At 41.8% G+C, this 27,069-nt stretch overlaps 1 protein-coding gene across 1 annotated transcript in view; it reads left to right on the top strand.

The window, feature by feature from the left end:
- Positions 1-808: 808 nt before the first annotated feature.
- The window catches only part of gabra5 (gamma-aminobutyric acid type A receptor subunit alpha5), a gene marked incomplete at its 3' end in the record, with an annotated part of 54,624 nt that continues 28,363 nt past the window's right edge, over positions 809-27,069 (top strand). The window contains exons 1-5 of the mRNA XM_080422914.1: positions 809-888; positions 2,005-2,123; positions 6,949-7,016; positions 9,400-9,620; positions 23,854-23,936. Coding sequence (XP_080279040.1) covers positions 839-888; positions 2,005-2,123; positions 6,949-7,016; positions 9,400-9,620; positions 23,854-23,936 — 541 coding nt within the window. The 5' untranslated portion in view covers positions 809-838. The remainder of the gene's footprint in view (positions 889-2,004; positions 2,124-6,948; positions 7,017-9,399; positions 9,621-23,853; positions 23,937-27,069) is intronic.

Genomic DNA, 27,069 nt, shown 5'->3' with positions numbered 1-27,069 from the left:
GTGCCTCTGAGACAAGATTAATACAACATGTTGTAAGGAAGATGATGATGAGGATGAGGATGAGGATGATGATGATGAGGATGATTGATGATGATGATCATCAACATCTTCATCATCATTGTCATCATCATCATCAGCATGGACATGATGACATGGATGGAGATGATGTGATGGCCGGTGTGGTGTATTTTATGTGTGTGTGTGTGTGTGTGTGTGTGTGTGTGTGTGTGTGTGTGTGTGTGTGTGTGTGTGTGTGTGTGTGTGTGTGTGTGTGTGTGTGTGTGTGTGTGTGTGTGTGTGTGTGTGTGTGCTATTTGTGAGGCCCCCACATGTATAGTAGAAATTGAGAAGAAGTAGTTGTTTTATGGTAAAAAAATATATTTTTAGAGTTACTGTAGGTTTACAATTAGGAAAAGATTCAGGTTGGGGTCAGAGATGGGGTTAGGCATTTATAAGTTAGGTTTTGGGGGTTAGATTTATGCTCCATATATATACTTAGTTGCACACCGGTGTCATGCACCGAAAATAGCAGATCTACAAGCTCACAACGCATCATGCTTTGACGCATTGTGAGCTTTTAGATCTGCTATTTTTGGGGGTATAGGGTAAAAATGGCACAGAATTGTAAAAATGTCATCCTAAAATGTTAATGTCCTCCCAAGTATGGTAATACAAATGTGCGCGCATGTGTGTGTGTGTGTGTGTGTGTGTGTGTGTGTGTGTGTGTGTGTGTGTGTGTGTGTGTGTGCGTGTGTGCGTGTGTGTGTGTTGTGTTGTGTGTCTGTTGTGTGTCTGTGTTGCAGCTGCTCTGAACTACAAAGTGACCCGGGTTTCAGCTATGGCACGGCTTCTCATTTCTCTCCTGCTGGCGTGTGGATGCCAAGAGAGGTTGGTTTGATGGATTTGATCCAAAGATAAGAGAAAAAAGGGAACAAATCTGAACACTTACATAAAAGCCTGCAAACGACTCCAAGATTGTGTCATTTTCAAGTCCGTCAGATCTTTGCAATTAGAACTTTTCCTTTGTTTCGTGAATTCACAATAGGAAAACTTTGTTTCCGTTGTTTAGATCAATGCTTCAGTGAGCAATGATCAGTGGACATATATAATTTGTAATAATCACCAGTGTGTGAAACAGTAGGCATGAGAAGAGACACTCAAAGCCCTCCATTTATGCATCACAGAATATTAGTTCCTGCATCAAAATCTCCATAATGTGGTACTGAGCCACTGAGTCCCAGCAATGTGATGCCTCAGTGAATGGGTTATTCACACATTATGTGGATAACCCATTAATTCTGTGAATAACCCATTCACTGAGGCATCACGCACAGGCTTCACATCACACATTGCTGAGACCCGGTGGCTTACTAAGCCTCGCAAGTGTTGTACTTGCAATTTCACAGAGGCCAGATTTCTCTCGCCAACCTGGTGTTGCTCTCCTCCTCCGCTCCCATGCCTTCTGTCACCCGTCACTCTCCGATAGGCTCACTCTCATTTTTCCTCATAAACCAGAGAAAATATGCTCCTCTTTATTGTCCAATTTGTCCTTTTTCTTCACTCTGCATCTAACAGGCCAAACTCGCCAATCATTTAGACTTTGGATGGCATATCGCAGATGTAATCGTGTCTACCGGTATTTTTAGTGCTAGTGTTGATTAATAATAAATCAAGCCACTGTGTCGTTAATGCGGTGAGCTGACTAATCACAACACAGCCGTGTCATTGGCAGAGCATTCCGGAACGGGGTGTAACTTATCACAGGGCTGTCCCATCTCTCATCCCTCCATAAACCAGCCTGATTACAATGTGGGCTAACATCTGACCTTGTGTGTATACATAACTGCTGCTGAACCCTTCTGTTCTGTTCTGTTCTGTTCTATGCTCTGTTTGGTCCTCTCCTCTCCTCTCCTCTCCTCTCCTCTCCTCTCCTCTCCTCTCCTCTCCTCTCCTCTCCTCTCCTGTTCTTCTTCTCTTCTCCTCTTCTTCTCCTCCTCCTCTCAGACTGTGCCAGACCCTGCCGGAGGCTCCGAAGACTGCCATTGACAACAGCACAGTATTCACCAGGATCCTGGATGGACTGCTGGATGGTTACGACAACAGGCTCCGTCCAGGACTGGGAGGTAATATTGCCCTCAGAAGAGGGGAGTAGACAGTAAAAATGCCTGAGTGTCAATTTAACTCTGAGAACGTAAAAATGTAATGGACCCCGCAAGGCCCCGATTCATACTTGGTCGAGTGCCTGACGGTGCCTCGCGCCGAGAATAGCCGACCTACAAGCTCACAAGGCGACGCGTTGTGAGCTTGTAGGTCTGCTATTCTCGTCGTTCTTAGGCACTGTCGTGCAGTGAAGCTTAAATTAGGCTTAAGGGTCTCAGAGTTAAATTCACTCAGCGTTTTGCTCTGCAGTGAATTAGAACCAGAATCAATTTCATTGGCTGTGTTTGCACATCCCTTACAATGTATGTAGTTCCTACATATAAAGAGATTACAGTAATATGATTTCAGATTTTGTTTTAACAGAAAACAGGTGAACTGGGGAGAAGGGGTATGGGAGAGTATTTGTGGGATTACCCACAGGCCTGTTTACGACAGGGAAATGTATTTACGCTGTGGATTAAAAATCGCAGTAGATTTGACTTCTACAGTACCTGTTACGAACCAAAGTAATCCACAGGCAGTTGAAAGTAATCAAATTACCTTTCTGATCATGAGTAATCTGAGTGGGCTATGTTGCTGACACTGAAGGATATGTTTTGAATCAATAATCCAACGTGTAAAAATATGTATTTAACCAGTAAAAACAAAAGATAAAAAGAGGACAATACAACGACTTTATGGTTATGGGTTTGTATTTAGAATAAGTTTACACAAAACGAGAGAAAAAAGGTAATCAAAAAAGGAATAGTCTAAAAGCGACTTATTCGTATGATAGTTCAAAAGGTTCTCTGACTCTCCGAGGCGATATATTGAGTGGTTGTTGACATTCCGATTCCAGTTCCACACGAGGTGGCATGGATTGTTTGGACTCCAAATCTTGGTCAGTCCATCCTTGACTCCGGTGGACAAGGCCTCTTCCTGTGGCAATCCTGCTTCGTTCCCTTGGCAACCAAGTTCTTTATCAAGACAAAGTTCATAGTAAATCCACCACTCCTGTATGTGCTGTAAACAAATTGCTTCTAACTCCCAATATTATGACGTTCTGAGAGCTGAATGAAGTCAACAAGGTTAGAGGAACAACGAAATCGGTCTTCTGCAGAGAAAGTTTAACAAAACACATGCACAGAATGTAGCAGCATTGACCTTGCGTAGAGAGAAGAAATCAGGTTCCAAGTTCAGGTTCCCGACTGCCTGACATCTTAATATGAACGTGACATGAGTTATGTTCGGAGATGCGACTAAAACAGCAAACCAATAATGCAGTGAGTTAAATTATTACCCCACAGGGTCTCCCCTCAGGGCACGCGTCTCCGCGCGTCCGTTGTATGGTGAAATTAAAAGCAGACAAGACTTAAAATGAAATTTATTTATTATATTTAACCAGAAAGTCAAAAGTAATAGTGTATTTATCAATTAAGAGAAAATTAACAGTAATACAGATTGAATATAAAAAATGTACTTAACAGAGAATTCTCTGGCCCCCAACAAACTCTCCTTAACCGATAACAAGTGGTTCCCTCTAGTTCATGAAGTCCAGTGGGTGCTTCTATCTGTCCCTGGGGCTTTATTATACATTATTGTCAAATAGAGTTTAGATGTACGCCTCCTCATTGGTCGATGGCTCTGGTTCTACATCCAGAGTTCAGAGTTAGGCCTCCTCATTGGTTCATGGCTCTGATTCTCCGTCCAGGATGTGCAGGTGGCCCCAAACTGATTTACAGTCTCACCACCTATGGAATGTCATGCACAACTCCCCAACAGATACCACTGTATTTTCAAAGGCCTCTTTCTCACCACCTATGGACTGTCATGCACAACTCCCCAACAGATACCTGGGGGAGTTACCTGTATTTTCTCTCTGTGCCGTGTCGGCCCATGAACACTAAAAGTGATTTGTGTCTACCAAGAGATATCCCAGAGGCCTGCCATGCGAAGAGATAATGCTTATCACGTTAACTGTATTTCTAAGGATATAATTCTAACAAATCTATACTATTTTCATAAAGTAATAATGTGTTATCTGTGAGGGTCTATATGAACAACATAAAACAGTAAAAGTTGATACACACACATGTGCTATTGGATATACACATGTACTAATAGATACACACATATTTAGTGAATAGTGAATGCACACACATTAGCTCTTTATGGCTTAAAGGGATATGCGTTATGCATAAAAATGTATATCGGAAAATATCGGTATCGGTTTTTGAAAAAATAAAAAATACATATTTTGTATTATTTTTAAATAAGTTACAGGAGTTCTTACTGTATGGTGTGTGTGATATGAAATATGAGCGTACCATAATCACAGTAATCCTTAATCATATTCCATCATATTCAAGGGCTTTTGCAGAGAAATGAGACAGACTCCAGTCACTTTCAAATTAGAGCACTGCAGAGGGCAGGTGTGTTTGTCTGTGTCCGTGTTTGTCTGTGTCCAGCTGACGCTTGTTGGCACTCGTTAATGTTATAGGCATCAGAGCAATTATGCTTCTGCACTGTCAAATAGGATCTAAGATTAGTGGGACTCATTCAAATGACCACCAGTGAGTCCCAGGACTCACTTTATTGAAAACCTAACAACATGACTGACTGTATTATATTAGATTTATTAGATATTATATTGATATTATAGCTATTTGATTGTATTACCTTATGTGATGTTGTTACCTGACAATTAGTTGACTTTTGATGAAAAAGCCCGCATATATCGGTATCAGTTGATATCGGTATCGGAAATTAGGAGTTGGACAATATTGGTATATCGGTAAAAAAGTAAATATCGAACATCCCGACAGAGACGATATAGAGTATTTTTTTTAAATTTCTTATATCAATGTCTCAACACGAAACAATTCATATAAATTGTTTATAATCGATTAGTCTGATAACTTTGATTAACCACTTAATTCTGTATTAGGATATACTTCGTTGTACAACGATGGCATACACAAATAATGAAAATAGCCAGAGCTTGTAGATCTGCTATTTTCACTTCTTTATTTTATTTATAAAATAATCGTTCTTTAATCGTAATCGAGGCAAAAGTTTGAAATAATCGTGATATTGATTTGAAGTCATATCGCCCAGCAATATCTGCCGTCCACTCAAGTTAGAACGGCTTTTATAACTATAGTTAACGTTGTATCTATATTTCTTTTGGTGCATTCTATCTTTGACCCATTAAAACCGGGAATTTTTGATTCCAGCTATATATATATATAGCAACATACGTTTTTCTGAAAATTCAGGTAAATGGGTTTAACGTTTTGACATTTTAAAAGCTATAATGCCAGCGCTTCCGGCACGCCCCCTTAACCTTCCATCCCAGAACCCATTGCACAACCGCGCGGAAACTCCCACTTTTACTCCAGCGATTTCACGCGTTGATTGGCGGGTAATGGTCAAATTCTTGACAGATACAAGCTGCGGAAAACCGAGCGCGAGATGCATTCCATGTCAACTGTGACTGTGAGGCGGGCGTACACGTGTCGGGGCCCGCTGTCTCCCCTGCAACAACTGATGGGTTCATCCGTTTCTTGTGCGCTGCCGTGGAAAGAATCGGTAAATCGATGGAGCCCTCTCCTCTCAGTGCAAAACCTTAACGCCATGTACGGGGAAGATGTCTTTCACAGTGTGCTCTCTGACTGTCAACCTTGAGAGCCCGGCACTTTTCCATTCAGAGACGGAGAGACTTGCATTTTTGAAAGAAGCTATTGAAAAGAATGCTTTCTTTTTTCCCTGTTTGATTTTCTTCACCATCACCCACCTTTCTCTCCCCCTCCTCCACCCCCCCCCTCAACCCCCCCCCCCCCCATCTCTCTCTCTGTGGGTAATTTTCCACCTCCATACACCGCCTTGTCCAATCACTTTGATGTTGCCACTTTTATTTGCGGCCATGAACATTTTTTTCTCTCTCCACTGCGTTTTTCACTTCAGTATACTTTCTCCCCGTAATGAGGAGGGAATGGGCCCTGTTTTGTCAGAGTAAATGCCTGATGTGTCATGGCTAAAGTGTGCTCGCCTCATCCTGGTAACCGTTGCTACCTCTTGACAAGAAGTCTATAAATACATACGGGAAAAAACACTCGAGCTTGTCATTCGCCAGTCAGTGGCGCTCGCTGCTCCGCCGTGCATGAGGGTGGCAGGTGATTTTGTGACATTGCTGGTGGGAATGACAGCATGAATAAATACAAATATTGTCTTTCAGACATACTGTACACGCATGGCAAACAAATTGGAATTGCAAGGTGTGACATGAACACGTAGTAATTCCCTGTCGTTGGCCCCACAGCTTTTTGCAAGTGTAGAAATTCTTCATTCCAGGCGTTTGGACGGCGCAGTGGTAAAGTCACTGCCCGCCACCACGGAGGTTGTGGGTTCGAATCCACCGTGGTGCATCCCGGCTTTGTCGAGCGTCCATACGAACACAATTGGCTCGTGTTCGGGGCAGGGAAGCCGGGCAGGGAGGGTGATATTGGTCATTGCACGTACTCCTACGGGCTGGGGCGGCACCTGTCATTGGGGAGTCGGGAGGAGTAGGACGAATCCTCTACGTCCTCCCGGTGGGGGCTCCTCACTGGCAAGTGAGTCAGTAGGATACGACAGCAGTGACAACACAGAAATGTGTGTGGGGAGGAATCAATTGGCATAACGACTAAATTGGGGAGAAAAAGGGGGTAAAAAAGAATTGGCTACTCTAGATTATAAATACATTTAAAAAAAATCATTCACTCTGTTCACAAATATTTTGTTTTCTCTCCGTTCCTGTTACTTCTGCAGAGAACGTCACGGAGATCAAGACAAACATCTTTGTCACAAGTTTTGGGCCAGTGTCGGACACAGAGATGGTGAGTTCAACAGCAGTGAATAACACGAAGGCTCAGGGCTGGGGATATCTGGGGTTTGTTTGTTAAAAGATCATTTTAAAACAACATTTTGACAAGAACACAATTTCCACTTGTCTTCACTGTCAACAGATTGAAAGAATGATTCGATGTTGTAATACTAGACAGCCATAAAAAGAGATTGAGAGAGAGAGAGAGAGAGACAGAGAGAGCATCACTTGCTCTTTCACTGGGATGGGAATAGAGTGCTACAGTTTGTAGTCGTAATGTGTTTTCTCACTCAACATTATTTTCTCACTCAACGGAAAACAAACTAACATACGGTAGTGCATGCAGGGTATCTGCACATTTCTAAAGTGACAATTTAAGGACTTTTAAGACCTTTTTAATACCTTTTTAATCATGATAAGACCATTACTACATCAAAAGTAACCAACAAACTATACTATAAAAAATTTAAAACTTTGGCCAAATTGTAAAATATTACCTAAGAAAGAGGCAAATAGTGTGAAAATAGCCGATCTACAAGCTCACAACTTGTACGTAGTTCGGCTATTTTCACAATATTTATCTGTGGAACCGAGTCAAACTAAAATGTAATGCCTCAACTCCTACAATTCCAAGTGCTTGTCAGGATTTGGGGGTCTCCTGTTCTAATGATTATTTTGGGGGGTCACGGCATGAAAAGTTTGGGAACCCTTGTCCTGGGAAACAGAGGGTCTCGGGTTTGCGTCCCGCCTAACCATAACCTTAGTGGGGGAACATAGGTATGACCCCGTCCAGCAAGACACATATAACCCCTAACACTTAACTCCTAAAGATTTCATTGGAAATCTGCAGTGGGAACATCTGGCTTGGCCTACAAAATTACACCACGGCTGTAGCACTCTAATTGGCAACTTTAGAAAATTCAGTGTGGGCGACTTTTCTAGGCTTTAATCATCCGAATTTCAATGAACACGGCTGGCAAAATTACCCGACTGTGTTTGTTATAAATCATTCACTGTCTTATTAATCCATTGCACTTTACAGGATTATACGGTTCCGTCCCAATAGGAAAACACATTACATCTTCTGTCATTACGTTTGGCAAAATGATATATGACACATGCCACACTTTGACAGCAACAGCCAGCGCCACTAATACATGGCTCATAATTCCCTTGAAAAGGTTACAAATGTGATTGATTGATGGGATGTGGTGTTAGCAGCTGACCACTCTGTGGCTCATAAAAGCTTGTCGGCCAGTCCACTAACAGTGTCATTAGTCTAAGGGGTTCAGCATTGCATTTGCGTTGCCATTGGCTCCTTCATTTCTTAGCTCGGAGCCAGTCGATATGGTATTTGCGCGTGGAGACGAACGCGTGGGATGGATTTCTGCATCAGCGCATCAGAAAGATCGAATCCAATCTAGGCTGTTCAGAAAAGCTGCACAGAAGGATGGAATGGCCAGCACAAATGTTCTGATATAAAGTGCATACAAGACTGTCCAATATATATCCTATTTATTTTTCCTCTATTATACACTTTAAAAAATTTAACTTAGGGTGTAAAACATGCAGACCCTGTCAGAGTTAAATTGACACTGAGGATTTATCTGTGGTCTACAACACTGTAGACCCTGTCTAGATAGCTATAAAGCTTTTTCAAATAGACTCTAGAAATGTAGATTTCTGGTAACTTATTGGAAGAGTGTAGCAGAGTAGAGTCTTTCTAGTGTGAGCCAACATGCACAATTATCAGCACCCTGACTCTGTTTGACTTGAGTGGATATAGAGCCTTAATTAGTATCATTGGTAACACCTGTGAAGGAAGCATTTGGAAGCAGCCCAATAAACCTAACCTAAACCCCCCTCCTGTTCCTTCAGGACTATACTTCTAGTTATACAAATCTTCTCTGTGGGGTGGAAACCTCATTTGTCCAAAGCGACGCTAAGCGACGCGTTTCGAGCTTGTAGATCTGCTGCTTTTGATGCTTTTGTGTGACGCTGTAGTTTTATCAAGTATGGCGTTCTCCCAAAAGGTATGTTTTGACTTTTTGGGACAATTTTGACCAAACGTCAACATGTGACGTGAAGGGTGGGCAAAAAAGTCACTATGACTTTTGGGGAATACATGATTTACGATTCTGTGCCTATCCGTACATAACTCGGACGGCACTGAGTTGACTCCAAGCTGACTTTTTTTTGTCGGACTGTCAAAAACGCTGAGAACTGGACATTGCTGTAATGTCCCCCCCCCCCCCCTTCAGGACACATGTTGACGTTTGGTCACTAAGTCACAATATGCCTTTTGGGGAGTGAGAAAATACACAAAAAGTTAGAATATGGAGATAGGAGGTTTATGCCCGCCTAACCTATTCACACCCCTCCTGTCCCTCCTTCAGGAGTACACCATCGACGTGTTCTTCCGCCAGAGCTGGAAGGACGAGCGGCTGTGCTTCAAGGGCCCCATGGAGATGCTGCCGCTCAACAACATGCTGGCCAGCAACATCTGGACGCCGGACACGTTCTTCCTCAACGGCAAGAAGTCCATCGCCCACAACATGACCACGCCCAACAAGCTGCTGAGGCTGAAGGACGACGGCACCCTGCTCTACACCATGAGGTAAGGCCCTGGATGGAGGATCTATCTAACCACTTAAAAACCCTCTGTTCCAGGGGTCTTCAACGTTTTTCAGGCCAAGGACCCCTTAGCTGAAAGAGAGATGAAGCAGGGACCCCCCACTACATATTGTAGGCTATACAATTGTGTTGCAGATTAAACTTTGTCATAGATTTCATAGATGGCTTCATAGACCTGACAGCACTATCATCAGTGTTGGATTCACGTTAATGTGTATCTTCAGACAGTTAACCACTTAAACCCTCAATATAGAAAACTTGTACTTGATCTGCTCTTTTTTCCCCCTACACCAAACCTCTTTGCCAAAAATAGCCGATCTACAAGCTCACAACGCCTTGTACATCTGCTGTTTTTGAACAGCCAACATATACTGTAACATAATGATAGAAGATGTAATATACTGTATACAGTATTTTCCTATTGAGACGGAACCGTATAATTCTGTAAATAGTATATTAGTATTTAGAAATGTAACTCTGTATAATGTTTAATGTGCCAGGCTGGATTTCAACATCGGATGAGTCATAATATCAGATAGGCCTATCTAGGTTATTTTGGAATCCTAAATAATAGTTCATTATATATTATGCTATATCAGGACAATGTAGTTACAGTAAAGAACCTGTATACCATCTGAAGTGCAGTAGTAGTAATGTTCATGGAGGGCACCCAGCACCACAGCAAAACAGTGCCACCCAGTGGCCACTCATGGTCTGTGTAGTGTAGACTGATATTTTTAGGGGTTTAAAGGAGCTCAACTATACATCCTAGCTTTTTAATGTGTTTTCAACACTGGCAACCATACACCCTGTAAGGAAATAATGAAAAACTATAATAATTATATAATAGTGCAGTGTATGTTAAAGAACAAGTGTTAAAAGTGGTTAAACTATATAAGCTGGGGACCCCTTGGCTCCTCAAGGACCCCTGGGGGTTTAGAACTGTTGTTGTAAATCACTACCTGGATTCAAACCCCATTCTCACTCATCGGAAACCAGTTAACAAGTTTGGCATATAGTGGATGCTGTTGACTTACAAAGTGAAAGATCAGTGTAAATGGCACGAACCCCCTAGTCTACAGACAACAGGGTAAATCTGTGAATAGAGTGCAAAGAAAACAATCAAGTGCTATAAAGCAACTAGGATACCAGGAAGAATCTAACCTGAAACAACATACTATCTGCAGTAAATAATATTAGCATTTGTGGATAAGCAAACAGATAAGTCTAAATAAATCGTCTCTGTCGGGTGGAAACATCATAATACTTTTCAGGATTTCGATGCTGTTGTGTGACGCTGTAGTATGATCAAGTAACGGCAATGATATAGTAAATAAATAGCAAGTGAACAAGAAAGTAACATAGTGTATAACTAGCATCTATCGACAACAGGCAACAAGAAGTGATACAAGGAATGAGTAATGCTGGGGGGTGCTAGGGGGAGTGACTACTACTGCTCAGCCAAAAGAGCCCCCTGGCCAATGGAGATTGCCTTCTGGACTTCTGGGCGGCAGTGGCTACTCGTCTCCATAAAGCCATAAATGTCTTTGTGTACGCCAGTGTTTTCCAGCCCTTTTCTGGATCAGGGCCCCACTTGAAAAGCCGCAAGAGTGTTCGCGGGCCCACCCACCTGACCACTTAACACGGCAGCCAATGCGGCTGTCGTGTTTTAAGTGGTCAGTTAATCGATCGACCAATCAATTGATTGTGTAATAAAAACTTAGTGTTTTGCCTATTAGTTGGGGAGCCCCCACTTGCAATATCCTTGTAGTCCACCAGTGCCCACCCCGGCCCACAGATTGTGAACAGCTGGTATCAGTGTTTATGTGTAACCTAAGTGGGAAAAAAAACAAAGCCAACACCGGATTCCGTGTCTCATTAGCAATGAAACCAGGCGCCCTGGATTTGGTTGTTGTTTACAGTTGTGCAGCCGGCATACAGCATAGAGAGCTCAGCGTGCGTGACCCTTTGACCAGAGAATTAGAATAACTCAATGCTTGGTGACGACTTATCCCGGGGAGTTTACTGTACCCATAGGACTTAAGAGAGAGACACTGTCATGGACGAGAGCACTCTGTGTGATGGCGGTGCTGCGGACCGCAGGCAACATAATGCTGGGCGGAACTTAGATTATCCATGTTGTCGCTGTAGAGTTGAAACCTTGTATGTAACAAAACTGTTACTTTTCAAGAAATGGAAAAGAATATTCTTTCTGTCCCTCTCTGTCTCTCCTGCTGTCTGTCTCTGTCTCTGTCTCTGTCTCTGTCACACAATCTCACACACACACACACACGCACACGCACGCACACGCACACGCACACACACACACACACACACACACACACACGCACACACGCACGCACGCACGCACACTGCATACACACTGCATACACATACACTAAGTAGATAAATATGTAGAGTGCTTGCCACTTAAGCGGAGTGCGTTGATCATAGACATAGTTCATGCACTCACGTGCGCATGCATCGGCGTGCATGTCATAGATGTCAGCCATGTTTACCACATTAATCAGTCGCAGCAGCCCTGACCTTTGAACTCGACTGCAGAGCTTAGGAAGCAGAAGATTGTGTGTGTGTGTGTGTGTGTGTGTGTGTGTGTGTGTGTGTGTGTGGGTGTGCGCGTGTGCGTTCACATGCATGTTTGAATGTGCTGCACATCTGTTTCAATGCATTTAACATAGATATATCACGTGAGGTTGTTACTGTGTGTGTGTGTGTGTGTGTGTGTGTGTGTGTGTGTGTGTCTGTGAGTGTGAGTGTGAGTGTGAGCGTGAGACAGACAGACAGACAGACAGACAGACAGACAGACAGACAGACAGACAGACAGACAGACAGACAGACAGACAGACAGACAGACAGACAGACAGACAGACAGACAGACAGACAGACAGACAGACAGACAGACAGACAGACAGACAGACAGACAGACAGACACATGTGTGCACAGGCTAATGTAACTCATGGAGTATCATTTCTTTCTTTTTAAATTGACCCAAATGGCAGGTCCATTTTTACACTCAGAGCTAAATGAACACAGAGAGTATGCTACCGTGCATTAGGCTGCTGTTAGTCATATGCTCGTAACAGTTCTTCTATATTACCAGCGTGATATAACTATGAGAGTGACGACTCTAGCGTAGACTCCCATTGCAAGAATGGAATGCGGAAGTTCTCTTTCTATCTCAACGAGGAAGTTCCAATGTTTGGAACTACAGGAGGCAACATCCCGCTTTGCGGCGAGATCACAGAGTGACGCAACTCTCACTCTCTATATCGCTGTATATTATACAACCAGAGCTTAGTTACGTATAACACCACTGTACCTAGATTTGCAGTACTGCTTCCATATCTTAGAGAGCACAGCATTATACCCAGGGCCGGATCAAGACTTTGTGGTGCCCAGGGCTTCACCCAGTTTTGTGTCCCCCGGGAAGTAATTATAAAAGGTTTCAGCACCGATAACCCTACTTCAGCTCCAGCACCACTCCGGGGACAACATTTCGTTTTGTTGTTGTTTGTGCCGGAGGGTTTGGTGCCCTCCGGAGCTTGGTGCCAAGGGGTGCAGCCCATCAGCCCTGTGCGTAAAAAGCCGGGCCTGATTATACTGTACCTGTTAGCATTAGCAGGTTTTGGGCTACAGTTTTTATTGTCTAAGTGACGTGGCTACTAGTATTGTCGCCCTGTCCAATGTCCATTAGTTTCAGGTGATTAATGTTCTTTTTTGTTTAAAGTCCTGGCCTACTTCTTTGACCACGGTCCCCCAGGGGTCTGTGCTCCTTTTACGCTCCTTTTTAGATACAGCCTGTCACTCTGGTTGCACTGTAATGACGTAATGACAGTACTTTATTACAGTATTCCTTCCCCCATTGCACAGTGTCTTTTCATGCACACACACACACACACACACACACACACACACACACACACACACACACACACACACACACACACACACACACACACACACACACACACACACACAACCCAAAACAGTGTCATCTCATGCCCCAGACAGGCCAAAAGAGGGAGGGAGTTAAAGGCACGCCTCCTGGTGGAGATTTGCGCTTGACTAAACACACATTTCTAATTCCTTTTGTCTCTCTCTCTCTCTCACACACAAGCACACAAGCACACACACACACACACACACACACACACACACACACACACACACACACACACACACACACACACACACACACACACACACACACACACACACACACACACACACACACACACACACACACAGTACACACGCACACAAATGAATGCATGCACATACAGTACATACATAACTCCACATATATGTATGCATGCATACATTTCTATCCACATCCATTCATGGATGTCGTGTGCATAAGCTCTTCCATCTTCCGCGCCAGATAATAGCTAAATGTGATTGCAGTGTCACCCCATTTGAAAAACATTAGCCAGCAGCAAGCCGGTGGATTTATGGAGCAAATCTCCATGCATGCATTTTGTCTCCATGGATAATTCATAAAATGTCCCGAACCACAACACACACACTGTGTGCAAGCTTTAATGCACGCGGGTTTTGATGGCAACCCCATTACAGCTGGACACAGAATAGGCTGCAAACAAAAGGCATTCACACTGCATACAGCCAGCATTAAGCCTGATTTAGACTTCGTCCGGCGACGGTGTCGCACACACCCCAAAAATAGCCGCTTTGTGAGCTTGTGTATCGGCTATTTTCCCCGCGCGCGGCAACGCCGTACGACAGAGCTATAAACGAATCATTATCAGCCTCGCTGCAACTCTCAGCAGAGGGGATTCTTGTTCCGTTATCATCGCGCTCAGCTTGGGCTCGCTGTTTCCCATTCGGAGGCCAAACGACCCGCATATTACATTGATAGCACTGTCTGGGCTCTAGGATTTGAATGACACTGGTGGCCTTCTAACCATAGTAGCCCTATTGAGCGTATTATGCTGCACAATTGACAATCTTGTGTTATGAACAAAATTAGATTAAATCCCCCCCCCCCTCCCCTCTTTCCCCCCCCCCAATTCATACAAGCCTAATGGCAATTTATACTTTGCTGCATGACCGTGTTGCTCGGCAAAAACATAACAAATCGGTTGTTTCTGCCGAGCAGTCATGCGGCAAAATATAAATTAGCCTTAAGTGTCAAGTGTACAAGGACACATGAGTAATTGGAACATTGCAGTGATTGCCAGCAGCCAAGTATTTGTTCAAATTTGTCCATATGATCATATAGATTGCTCTGCATATGTTTGTAGATGTGTTATTATTATATGTGGATTTAGATTTTCTATTTTATTATTTTATTATTCCTAGCCTATGTGCATACAACAATTCATGAATCTGAGAATATTCAGTTATGTAAAAAAAAAAGGTGAATTTATTTTTGTGTTGGCTATTCAAAAACAGCAGATCTACAAGCCACGCTGTGAATGATTTTTTTTTTTTTTACATTGTCCCTGGCACAAAACATTTTCAGATGGGGGTCCGCGGCCAAATACATATCAATTTGGGGGTCCTTGACTTTTGTCTGAGAACCACTGTTCTACATCACAAGGCAGGTGTGGTGAGGTGAGGTTTTGAAAAATCTTGAAAGTGTGGAGAACTACTGATTTAGAAGGCATCTTTAGACTCGGCCTCAGGTCTTAATGGACATAATGTATTTTGCATCGTTGCATAATTAGCTCGCCTTTCCTTTTGATTCTGCACACTGTGAGTTACCTGACCAGTGAACACTGCAATTTCCTTTGGGATCAATAAATTATCCATGTGTCAATGCTCTTGATTTTCATCTCCAAAGAAGATTATCAACCCTGTCATAAAATCACTTGACTGATTCAGCCACAATAAGCAAGGTAATACAATTGGATAATCACGCACCGATGTGGAAAGCAACCTGAGCCCCTCTCTCTCTCTCCAAAAAGAGTCTTCCCGAGGGGCAGAGGGACACTCGGTTTCCCATTTCTTTCCGCTTCATTCGTTTTCTATTATATCATTGGCAGAGTGTTGAGGAGTCACATGAGGCGGATTTGGAGCATAAACAATGTGGCACACGAGGGGATTTTTAGCACATCTGCTGCAGTGTCGCAGTTGAATGCTATTTTGCTCTCTGGAAGAAAACAAACACATGCTTCATCGTACAATTGATGTCTTCAGCTTGAGCAGCAGTGGAACTTTTTCCATTTCAACGACCCCCATAAATCTTGAGAGCGTCCAAACGGAACGGGGTCCAATTTGGTTCCATTTGTACGCTCTCAGAGTTGCAGACCTGTAAAGGGTCTATTTGGAACCCCCCCCAAGGAACCCTGAGCGTTACTGGACCCCACTTTTTTTTTTAAGAACCACTGAGGGTTGAGCATTTGCTTTATGGGACATTAAACCCTATTTGTTGACCGAAGACCGCCAGAGCTCTATTCTAGGCCGCCTTCTTGGTTGTCAGTGTGTCCATATATGGACACAATGTATCCTTGGCAAGCCAATTGACCATGTCCTTGGGGGGATATAACATTTATTTATATATTATTTTGTTCATGTAATGTGCAATGAAAGCATCAACTGACTGCACTGATAAGACCCAATTATTGACTTGGACCATGCTGCATTGCTGCATTGATGCCTGTATACAGCTAGAAGACACTATACTGTGAATAGACCTGGATCATGCTGTATTGATGCCTGCATGCAGCCAGAATACAGTGAATAGACCTGGACAATCCTGCATTGATAATAGGCTCTATCCACAGCAGCCATATTGGAAAGAAATTAGACCTCTTTCTTGCTTACTTACTACAGGTGTTACCAATTATACTAATTAAGGCTCATGCTCCATTCTGGTCAAACAGAGTCAGGGTGCTGATATTGTGCATGTTGGCTCACTGGAAACACTCTGCTACACCAGTGGGTCTCAAAGTGTGGTCTAGGTACCCTCATGGTTCCCTGAGGGGGTTCCAAATGGTTCCTTACAGGGTGTGTAACTCTGTTACACACCCTGTCAGAGTTATGGGGGTCCTTGAAATTAAAAAGTTTGAGAACCACTTTGCTACACAAAATGGAACAGAGCCTTAATCATCCGATTCCTATCCTATCATCATCCTATAATTCTACAAAGCTCTGTGCAAGCGTCCCCAAAATCTCTTCTGCTCGGTTCTCCTCAGTGGCTGGAGCAATTGATCTGCATTTTGCGCACAGCCATTGACCATTACATGTGCACGGAACACCGAAGCCTGTTTTTCCGCTTTCCCCAAATGTCAGCTGTTTATTAGCGTTTTTTGTGTTCGCTGGCTCCCGGGTTGCCAAATCATGTGCGTGAAACAAGAGCCGGCGTTGCCATATCCGTGAAACAAGCGGACCATCCGTGAAACAAGCGGACCATGACGCCGCGCGCGCGTGTGTGTTGGAACTGTTGCAGGTAACAAGTACTAAGTCACTTTTATGCACAGCGCATAACCCAAACTGCACATACTTTGGGTGCTCATATCCCCCGACGGGTATGGTCTAGTTAGTATAATTGGTAAGACCTGTGAAGGAAGTAAGGAAGGGGCCCAGTGTCTTTCCAATATGGCTGCTGTGCATAGAGCCTATTGCCATGTCTCCAGGTTTTCTTCAGAATAGGACAGTGATTTAATGACTGCAGAAATACTATCCTTTCAAAATGTGTAGCACATAGGCATAGGCGCATGAGTCTATTAGTAGGCTATATCGTCTCTGTCGGGGTGGAAACCTCCAAAACTGTTACTTTTCAAGATCAAAAGATAAAAAATATCAAAAGTGGCAGATCCACAAGCTCGAAACGCGTCGCTTCGTGCAGCGTTTCGAGCTTTACAGATCTGCCACTCTTGATACGTTTGTGTGACGCTGTAGTATACAAGTAAGACGTGCGAACGCTGGAAGCGAACGCAGCTCGAAAATATTGTGTATTGACGGACTTGTAATCCGTGTTATTTCACCGTGATGGGGAGAGCCTAGAGAGAAAGTCACGTGACTGCCTTCGCCTCGTATTGAAGTTAATGGGGGGGATATGGTTCTCCTATGCACGGAGTTTCGGAGTTCCGAGTCATCTATGCACGGAATTCCAATGAGAGCGTGAGTCACATGGGGGCGCGAGCCAATGAGAGCGTGAGTCACATGGGGGCGCGGCTGCACACAGGCAGTGCACCACAGAGACACACACGGACAGAGACACACACACACACACACACAAGCCGAGCAGGGTTGCATAGTAAGCTCCACTTGGTCGGAGGCGCGGCGATCAAGTAGGGCGTTAATTTGCAAAAAAATGAAAGTTAGAATATGGATATACAAATTGTTCTTGTGGAAAGGTTAGTTAAATCTGAGCACCGCCACTGCTTTTTTTTTTAACCCATTAAGACCGGAACACATCTGTGTCATTTTAGATTTATTTGGCTATTCAACTGAGTGCCGTGCTATGAGCTTGTAGATCAGCTATTTTTGAAAATTCATGAACATTTGTGCAAATCTTTGAATATATATATTTTTAAAGCGAATATTTGTAACTGAAATATTTGCTTCTGGGGGGTCCCCGGAAGAACATATTTTGAGATGGGGTTGTCCACGACCAAATACATTATAATTTTGTGGGTCCTTTGACATGGAAAAAGTTTGAGAACCACTGATATTATTATTATAGCAAACATACAGGTTTTCAGAAAACCTGTATTGAATGGGTTAAGTGATACTGTGTTGCTGGTTGTAAAGAGGAGTTGTTTCCCCCAGTGAGTCACCCTCCTGTGGGGTTGTGCAGGTTCAGTGCACAGCACACTGCACAGAGCAGCAGCATGCAGCAGCACAGCGTTGGACCGTGCTGTTCACTGCCTGCAGTCAGTGGTGGGGAAAAAGTACTAAAACATTTTACTGAAGTAAAAGTATCAATACTGCAATGTATAGAAATACTCTGTTACAAGTAAAAGTCCGGAATAAAACATTTACTTGAGTGAAAGTACAAAGGTATTGGTATCAAAACTTACTTAAAGTGCCAAAAGTAAAAGTGGTCATTATACAGAATGTCCCATTTCAAGTTTGCCCTGCAAAGTATATAGGGCTGAAGTGGTTGCTGTATGTTTTGTAATAATCTACAAAGTAACTAGTAAGTAAAGTTTTGAAATACATAGTAGTGGAGTAAAAGTACAATATTTGGATCCGAGATGTAAGTAGTGGAGTAGAAGTGAAAGTACTGAAAAATGGAAATACTCCAGTAAAGTCAAAATACCTCAAAATTGTACTTATAAGTACAGTACTTAGTTACCACTGCCTGCAGTGCTGAACACCATGTACTTATATGGCTGGCTACATTCAGCTGGTGTGCTCTGTGCTGTGAAGGCTTTGGACAGGCTGTACTAGACTGAGAGATCTGCATTTCTATTAACGATCTACAGTACTATATAGCAGTGGTTCTCGAATAATATTATGTGTTTGGCCACGGACCCCCAACTGAGAATATTTTGTGCCAGAGACCCCCTCCCCCCCCATACAAGACTGTCAAGTTTTTTAAAAAACAATAACGGAAGTACATAATAGGGTTTTAGTGGTTAAATAGATCTTGACGCTATATATGCAAGGGATAATTGATGGGTAGCCGATCATTATTGATAAATAAATCCCGACAGGGTGATTAGGCACTGACGCGTAAAAAAAAACAAACTTATCAGTGGTTCTCAAACCTTTTCATGTCAAGGACCTCAAAATGTATATTTATTTGGCCACGAACCCCCATCTCAAAATGTTTTGTTCCAGGGACCCCCAGAAGTAAAGATTTGAGTTAAAAATGTTCGCTTTAAAATAATATAAATATATTCATTTGCACACATTTTCTCGATTTTTCAAAAATAGCAGATCTACATGCTCATAGCGCGGCACTCGGTGCCGCGCTATGAGCTTGTAGATCTGTTATTTTTGAATAGCCAAAGTGTAAAATAATGCTTTTTAGCTCAAATCTAAAAATGACACAGATGCGTTCTTAATAGGTTAATCAATTGACCCAAAACTAACAACAAAACAAATGATTTCCTTGCTTTACGGCAATGAAAGTATTCCATAAGTATAATATAAATATTGGCGGACACGGTCGCCTCGGAAAACAAGAAAGTGTTGATCAGATAGAATAGAATTCAAATGGTTTCAAAAACATTCTTGAGAGCAATGTTCAGTTGTAAATGACACGGTGTGTTTGTTTACTTGGCTGTCATGTTGGATACGGCACAAAATCAAGCAGCACAGCAGGTGCTCTGAGCCTTTGATTAGACAGCGGTCTGTTATTGAGCTCATCGCTCATTATCCAGAAATAACACACAGCTGAATTCAGCGATTGACCAATCAGAATCAAGCATTCAACCAAGCCGTGTAATATAATAACTAACTGATATTGCTGGGGACCTCCTGGAACCACCATCAAGGACCCCTAGGGGGTTCCCCGCCGGAACCCATTTTGAGCTCATCTTTGAAATTCTTTGAAAAATATTGTTTTTTAATTGTAATTTATATATTTTCATTTTTTTTAAACATAAATCTTCTCTTATTTTGTCGTTGGTTTTGTGCCAGTTGTCCCTGGCATAAAACCTTTTCAGATGGGGGTCCGCGGCCGGATACATTTGGGGGTCCTTGACTTGAAACAGTTTGAGAACCACTGGTTTATGTACAAAGCGCTTTAACAATGTGCACCATTCTTCACACACCGAGGTCAGAGACAACCATGCAAGGCACCAACCTGCCTCCTTGGAAAGCTGCTCTACCTCCTTTTACCCCCACTAGATGGAGCTTATTGGCTGGTTTAGAATATTTTTTAAATGGATTCTATACATGATATATATAACATTCAGTAAGTAGATGCATACCGTATACATGCAATGCCCCTTTACATTAGTGCTTGAAGTGGAATCCATTTGGATTTGACACATTTTTGGCCAAAAACTTTGCATTTCTTGCAAATGATTGAGGGGAACAATAAGTTGTCTTTTGAACGTGGTATGGCTCGGTACGGCTCTCACCCGTCTTCCCTATTCGTGACACCTACAGAGTGTCTAGAACAGGTGGTTCCTTAACCAGTGGTGTAAAGTAACTAAGTACATTTACTCAAGTACTGTACTTAAGTACAATTTTAAGGTATTTTTACTTTACCGGAGTATTTCCAATCTTCTGTACTTTTACTTCTACTCCACTACATCTCAGAGGCAAATATTGTACTTTTACTCCACTACAATTATTTGAAAACGTTACTAGTTACTTTGCAGATATAAATAATGACATTATAAAACATACATTAACCACGTTAGCTCTATTTTATACTTGGGCTATTTTCAAACATTTTGGTACTTTTACTCCTGGTACTTTAATTTGGATATCAATACTTTTGTACTTTTACTCAAGTCAATTTTTTATTCCGGACTTTTACTTGTAACAGTCCTTCTACATTGCAGAATTGATACTTTTACTTAAGTAAGACATTTGAGTACCGTTTCCACCACTGTCCATAACTCTACAGAGTTACAGACCTGCAAGGGTCCATTTGGAAACCCCCCCTCAAAGAACCCTGAGGGTCCCTGGACTGGCTGGACCCCCATTTTGAGGGACCACTGGTCTAGAATAACACAGGAGACTCATCCCCAGTCAAAGGAACTGCACTGGGTATCCAGGGAGGAGAAAAACACTGGCACTGTGATTTTTTGTCCACAAGGTGTCAGTGTGGTCACTATGACGCTACTGATATCCCTTGCTGGATGAGGGAAGTGTTTTTGCAAATGACCAGACATTAAGATCACAACAACACTGTATTCCCTGGCCAATGTACTAGCGCTTACATAAATGAGATAGCAGATGTATGCTAGGGACACTACTGTAATGAATAATAATAATGTCTAACATATTTATGTGGGGGGAAAATGCATACACCACTGCACCAGGGACTAGTATCTATAGCCTACAGTGCTGTACTGTATATGTTCACTATAGGCACCATTGTGGATATATATAACTTCTCACATTTGATGACATAAACATTTTTTTTGTACAGGTTTTATTTCCTGTTGCAGTGTTTGCTAATGTCAATAGCTGACAGGAAATAAACCCGGGGCCACACGGTGTTCCCTAGCAACACACGATTCCACTGACAAGGCCTGTACAGAGGCAGATTATTCTCTGCCCTGCGCAGAGCAGAGGATGATTTATATCACATAAAACAGTGGGTAAGAGGGCTGCCAAGCAGGCCCAGGAAACATTAACAATATAACACCAGGATGGAAGCTCCTCCAATGCAAAAAAAACAAAACAGTGAATATTTAATTAACCCATTAAAACCAGGAAAGCAGTATTTATCGACATACGTTTTTCAGAAAACTATAGCATTTAGAACAGTGGTTTAGAACAGTGTCTCAAAAATAGCAGATATACAAGCTCGCAGCGCGACACGAAGTGGCGCGCTGCGAGCTTGTATATCTGCTATTTTTTTTTACATTTTTTAAAAAATCTTGAAAGTGTTTGAAAATAATTTGGAATTCTTTAACACAAATCTTCTCTTCTGGGGGTCCCTGGCACAAAACACTTTCAGATGGGGGTCCGCGGCCAAATATATATCAATGTGGAGGTCCTTGGCACAAATAAAGTTTGAGAACTACTCATTTAGAAGGTATTTGTAGAATTGGCCTCAGGTCTTAATGGGTTAAAGTGCATGAAACATCTAAAAGGCACAGAGACACAGAAGTCTGTATTAATGGTAGTAGATGGAGATTATATACAGGCAATCAACGGTTCCTTGCTTGCTTGCAAGCATGTAATGAACAGTACATTACCATATTGTGAATTACTGAGTTGCTGGGCAGTAGTCATAGTAACTAGTCCCAGAAGTAGGATTTTAAAGACTCCCACTCATGGTTATCATATATGCTGTATAAAAATAGAAACTAGGGTTTACTTCTTTTTTTTAACTGACTGAAACTGTATTGTGTTTACAAAACTAACTAACATCCTAGAGAAAATGTAGTCTTTGGCAATATTTCAAACATTTTCAAACATTTTCAGAAATCTCTAAAAATAGTGAAAATAGCACATTTATCCGCCCACAATTATGTTGTGAAGCGATGCATTGTGAGCTTGTAGATCATCTATTTTCACTATTTATTTTCCGAACTTTTTGAATCTCACCCCTGACAAATACCCCATATTACAAAAAAAACCCACAAAAACTAATGAAAACTAAACTATTAAACTAAGCCAATTTTTTTTAAATAATTACAAACCTGCTTCGAAAACTATTCAAAACTAAACTTAAATTGAAAATAAAAAATCTAAACAAAATAAAAAATATAAGCTAATGAAAAATGCTAAACTATAACAGCCTTGCTGGGCACTGGCAGTAGTCATAGTAACAGCTCCCAGAAGCAGGGTTTACAGGAGCAACTCCCAATCAGACATTACTGCACTAACAAGATCTTCACCTTCTCAAGCTACTGTATTAACCTCATTGTGGATAAGCAATAGGTTAATAGATCAGTTTGTCCATATCTTGACCCTTAATAACAAAATAACAACATTTAGACGGCTATAATAGCTGCTCTGCATCTTATTGAAATGCCACGCAGTGAGTGGTGTTGATTTTGACAGCAAATTTTGATCCAGTTTTAGTCATAGTCTTTTGAATCAAATTCCATTTAGTTTTAGTCATATTTCAGTCATCTGAAATGTTTTACTGTTAGTCTAGTTTTAGTCGACTAAATATCAGAAGATTATATTCGACTAAATCTACAGTTGATTTAGTCGAATATAATGTATTTTGGCTGTGCGTTGATGGCGTCGTAATGGCTGATTCTACACTTGGTTGCATACTGAAAATAGCCGATCTACAAGCTCACAACACGTCGCAGCGCGCCGCGTTGTGAGCTTGTAGATCTGCTAATTTCAGAGTGCAACACCTGAGCGCAACCAAACATAAAATGACTTGTCTTTTCATTCTACTGGATCTCTTCTCCTCTAGTCCCTCACGAACATTTCAGTCTAGTTTGTTGACAAAATTGTCAATATATTTAGTCTCAGTTTTAGTCATCATAGCTTAGTTTTTATTTAGTTTTCGTGGCACTGGCAGTGCGCTTCATTTACCTTTTCATACATGAAAGAAGATACTTAATGTTGTCTTTACAATGATATTTTACCATGCGGTGATGGTGTTTTTCTGTGTGCATTTCTTTAGGTTGACCATAGCGGCGGAATGTCCCATGCAGCTGGAAGATTTCCCCATGGACGCCCACGCCTGCCCTCTCAAGTTCGGCAGCTGTGAGTAATACACAGCAAATGTTCCTGTGTCGTTATACGTGCTGCTTTTATCAATTGACTGTTATCATATTGGTTGCGTGCACTTTGCTTTTCATTTATTGAGACATATTTGTACGGTATATGGCAACAGAGAGTGTGCTCGTTAACATGAGGTTGCCATTTTACTCTCCTGGACTGCCAGTATAAGAATTGTGGGAAATTAGTAAGCAAAACTTAACACCCAACTGCTCCAGTGGCTGAGGTTGTACTGGGAGATCCCAGTGATCAACACTAGGAAACTGTGATTGTACTGGGTAGTGCCCAGTGAGTGACCAACAGTAGAAAACGAGGTTGTACTGGGAGCTTCCAGTGACCAACAGTAGAACATGTTGTTGTACTGATGAATGTGTCTAACCTTAAGTGAAGCAGGGCGTTTTATGAAAAAAAAAAAGGAAATTGTGATCCGCAAACCTTCCCTGGATAAAGAAAGGTAAAAAGTAGACCTTTTTATTTCAAGAAGGAGCATGTGGCCACAGACACAGATGTCTTCATTACACTATCTCCAGGCATGAGACCAACGAGGCATCGCACAGTTGATAATGTCTCTAGGTACATGTTAGCTATTCCTTTATTTCGAGTTCATCTCTCGAAAGTGCTTAATGTGAAACCTAATGTGTTTAATATCACATTTCTGCACTCTACAATTTAAAGCTGATATCCTGGACTTTTTTTTAAATTAAGATTTAACACAAGATTTAACACAATTAAGAATGAACACCTATCACATCTGCAGTGGTTGCAGTTGGTCTCCCTACTCTTCCATTGAGTAATTTGTCGGTTAGGATTCCAATTATCAATAATTAAAGAAAATAAAATTGAGTCCAAGATTGCAGCATTTAAATTCAACACGCAAGATATTGCTTTGTAAAACAAATTGCTTTCTCAAAGTATTGCGTCTATATAAGTTGTTTAACCTCATTGGAGAGGGAGCACTTTGATTGATTGATTGAATACTTTATTGATCTGTAAAGGATTTTAAACGATTTAAAATTGCATTTAGAACTGCAGACTCGCTACCAATCTTCCGCCGTAATCTTCAGACTCACCTCTTCAGACTCCACCTTAGACCAGTGGTTTTCAACCCTTGTTCACATCAAGGTCCATTATTTATTCGGCATTTAAGCCACAGACTACCGTTTGATGAGATTTAGCCTCTCAGACCCAAGACTTAGAATATTTTGTTATCGTTGGATACGATCTTGTCCACAATTCCATGCTGTGTTGATGTTGGTACCATAGGAGAGACAACAGGCAAACGTTGATCAAAATAACAATTCTTTAATTAAGTAATGCAGATGTTTAACAATAATTTAACTCTTGAGAGCGTAAAATGAAACCAAATGGACCCTTACGGGTCCATTTGGATTCATTTTACGCTCTCAAGAGTTAAAGATCTATAAGGGTCCATTTGGTTACCAACTCTCCATCATTTGGGGACCACCTGGAACCCCCTCAAGGACCACTGGTGGTCCCCGTACCACTGGTTGAGAACCACTGCCTTAGCCCGTAGCACTTGCCGTAGCACTTGCCCTATAGCCTTGATGACCTTGCCTTGATGTTAATGCAAAGGTTAAAATGTAATTTAGATAGCATGTTATGTAGACAGATGCCCAGGTTCATTTGTTGACCTGGCATCCTATAGTTTGTATAGTTTCAATGTACAGATTATTCGTTTTTTGATATTATACTGATGATGAAAAAATAAGTTCGAAACGCGGCTGGATACTTTTTTTTACACAAAAACGTACAATATGGAGATAAGAGGTTTCTGCCCGACAGTAACGATATACAGATTAAGTTCATGATAGGAGGTTTATACACTGTGGAAATATACTTATTTTAATGCAACATCCCCCTTATCCACACTAATGAGATCCTCAACCTCAAGAGGTCAAAGACTTGTCAAGGGCTCTGTGTTACAGTAGTCGGTAACAATGTCACTCCTTTACGTGTTTCCTGCCAGATATTCTGAGCTGATCAGGATTTATACTGGTGATCTTTATACCGTTTGCCTCTTGCCAACTGAGAGAGGGTATAGGGCTATACGCCACAATGGTGAACCTAATTCAGCCTTAACTTCTTGTAATCCAATTTAGTCGCCAAGCACTATTAGCCCCACTCTCTGTTCATCGCCCCGGAATTGCATTTGTTGCTTAGTAACATTAGCCAAGTGAACATTTTATGAAGATGTATTGCGGGCTGTTAAATGGGCTTAATGATTTTTAATAACGTGATATCTTTTATGAGGGCAATGGCTTTGAGCAGAATTGTAAGAGCAGAATAAACAAGACCCGAATTAAAACGGATTCAGAACAAAGTAGATCTACAATAAATAACCATGTGCTTAGACCAGTGGTTCTCAAAGTTGGGTCCGGGGACCCCCGAGGGGTACTTGAGGGGGTTCGGTCTGGAGCTAAATTAGCTAATATAGCATCAAACTCGGTTCAACCACTTTACCCTATTTTACGCTTCAGCTGTTCAAAAACAGCATGTCTACAAGTTCACAAGTTCACAAGTTGTGAGCTTGTAGATATGATATTTAAAAAAAACGTAATAATTTTGACAAATATTACATAAATCTTCTCTTCCGGAGGTCCAAAAAAATTGTTTCAGATGGGGGTCCGTGGGCCAAATACATATCAATTTGGGGGTCCTTGACATGAGAACCAGTTGGCTCAGACTAGCTATCACTCTGAAGGGGTTTTCCCCCCACTCACATAACCTCTTAACCTCCCATTCAATCCGGGAACGCATCTCTGTCATTTTTAGATGTCTTTGGCTATTCAAAAAATAGCAGATATACAAGCTCTTATCGCGGCACAGAGTGCGGCGCTATGAGCTTGTAGATCTGCCATTTTTGAAAAATGTTGAAAATTGTAATATATATTTTTAAAGCGAACATATATATCTGCTATTTTTGAATAACCAAAGAAATTTAACATGACAGAGATGCGTTGAATGGGTTAATGGGACAGACAGGTTGCTGGGATGCCCCACAGGAAAAGGTCATAGACGGTATAAGCATAGGGCGGGTGTGGACAAAAAGTCTTTGGCTAAAGGGATGAAGCTCTTAACATCACTCTGTTAATCTACT

The sequence above is a fragment of the Gymnoscopelus braueri genome (assembly GCF_963280865.1).
Source record: "Gymnoscopelus braueri genome assembly, chromosome: 24".
Taxonomy (NCBI): Eukaryota; Metazoa; Chordata; class Actinopteri; order Myctophiformes; family Myctophidae; genus Gymnoscopelus; species Gymnoscopelus braueri.
Note: the sequence above shows the minus strand (reverse complement) of the source record. Positions and strands in the feature narration are given on the sequence as shown.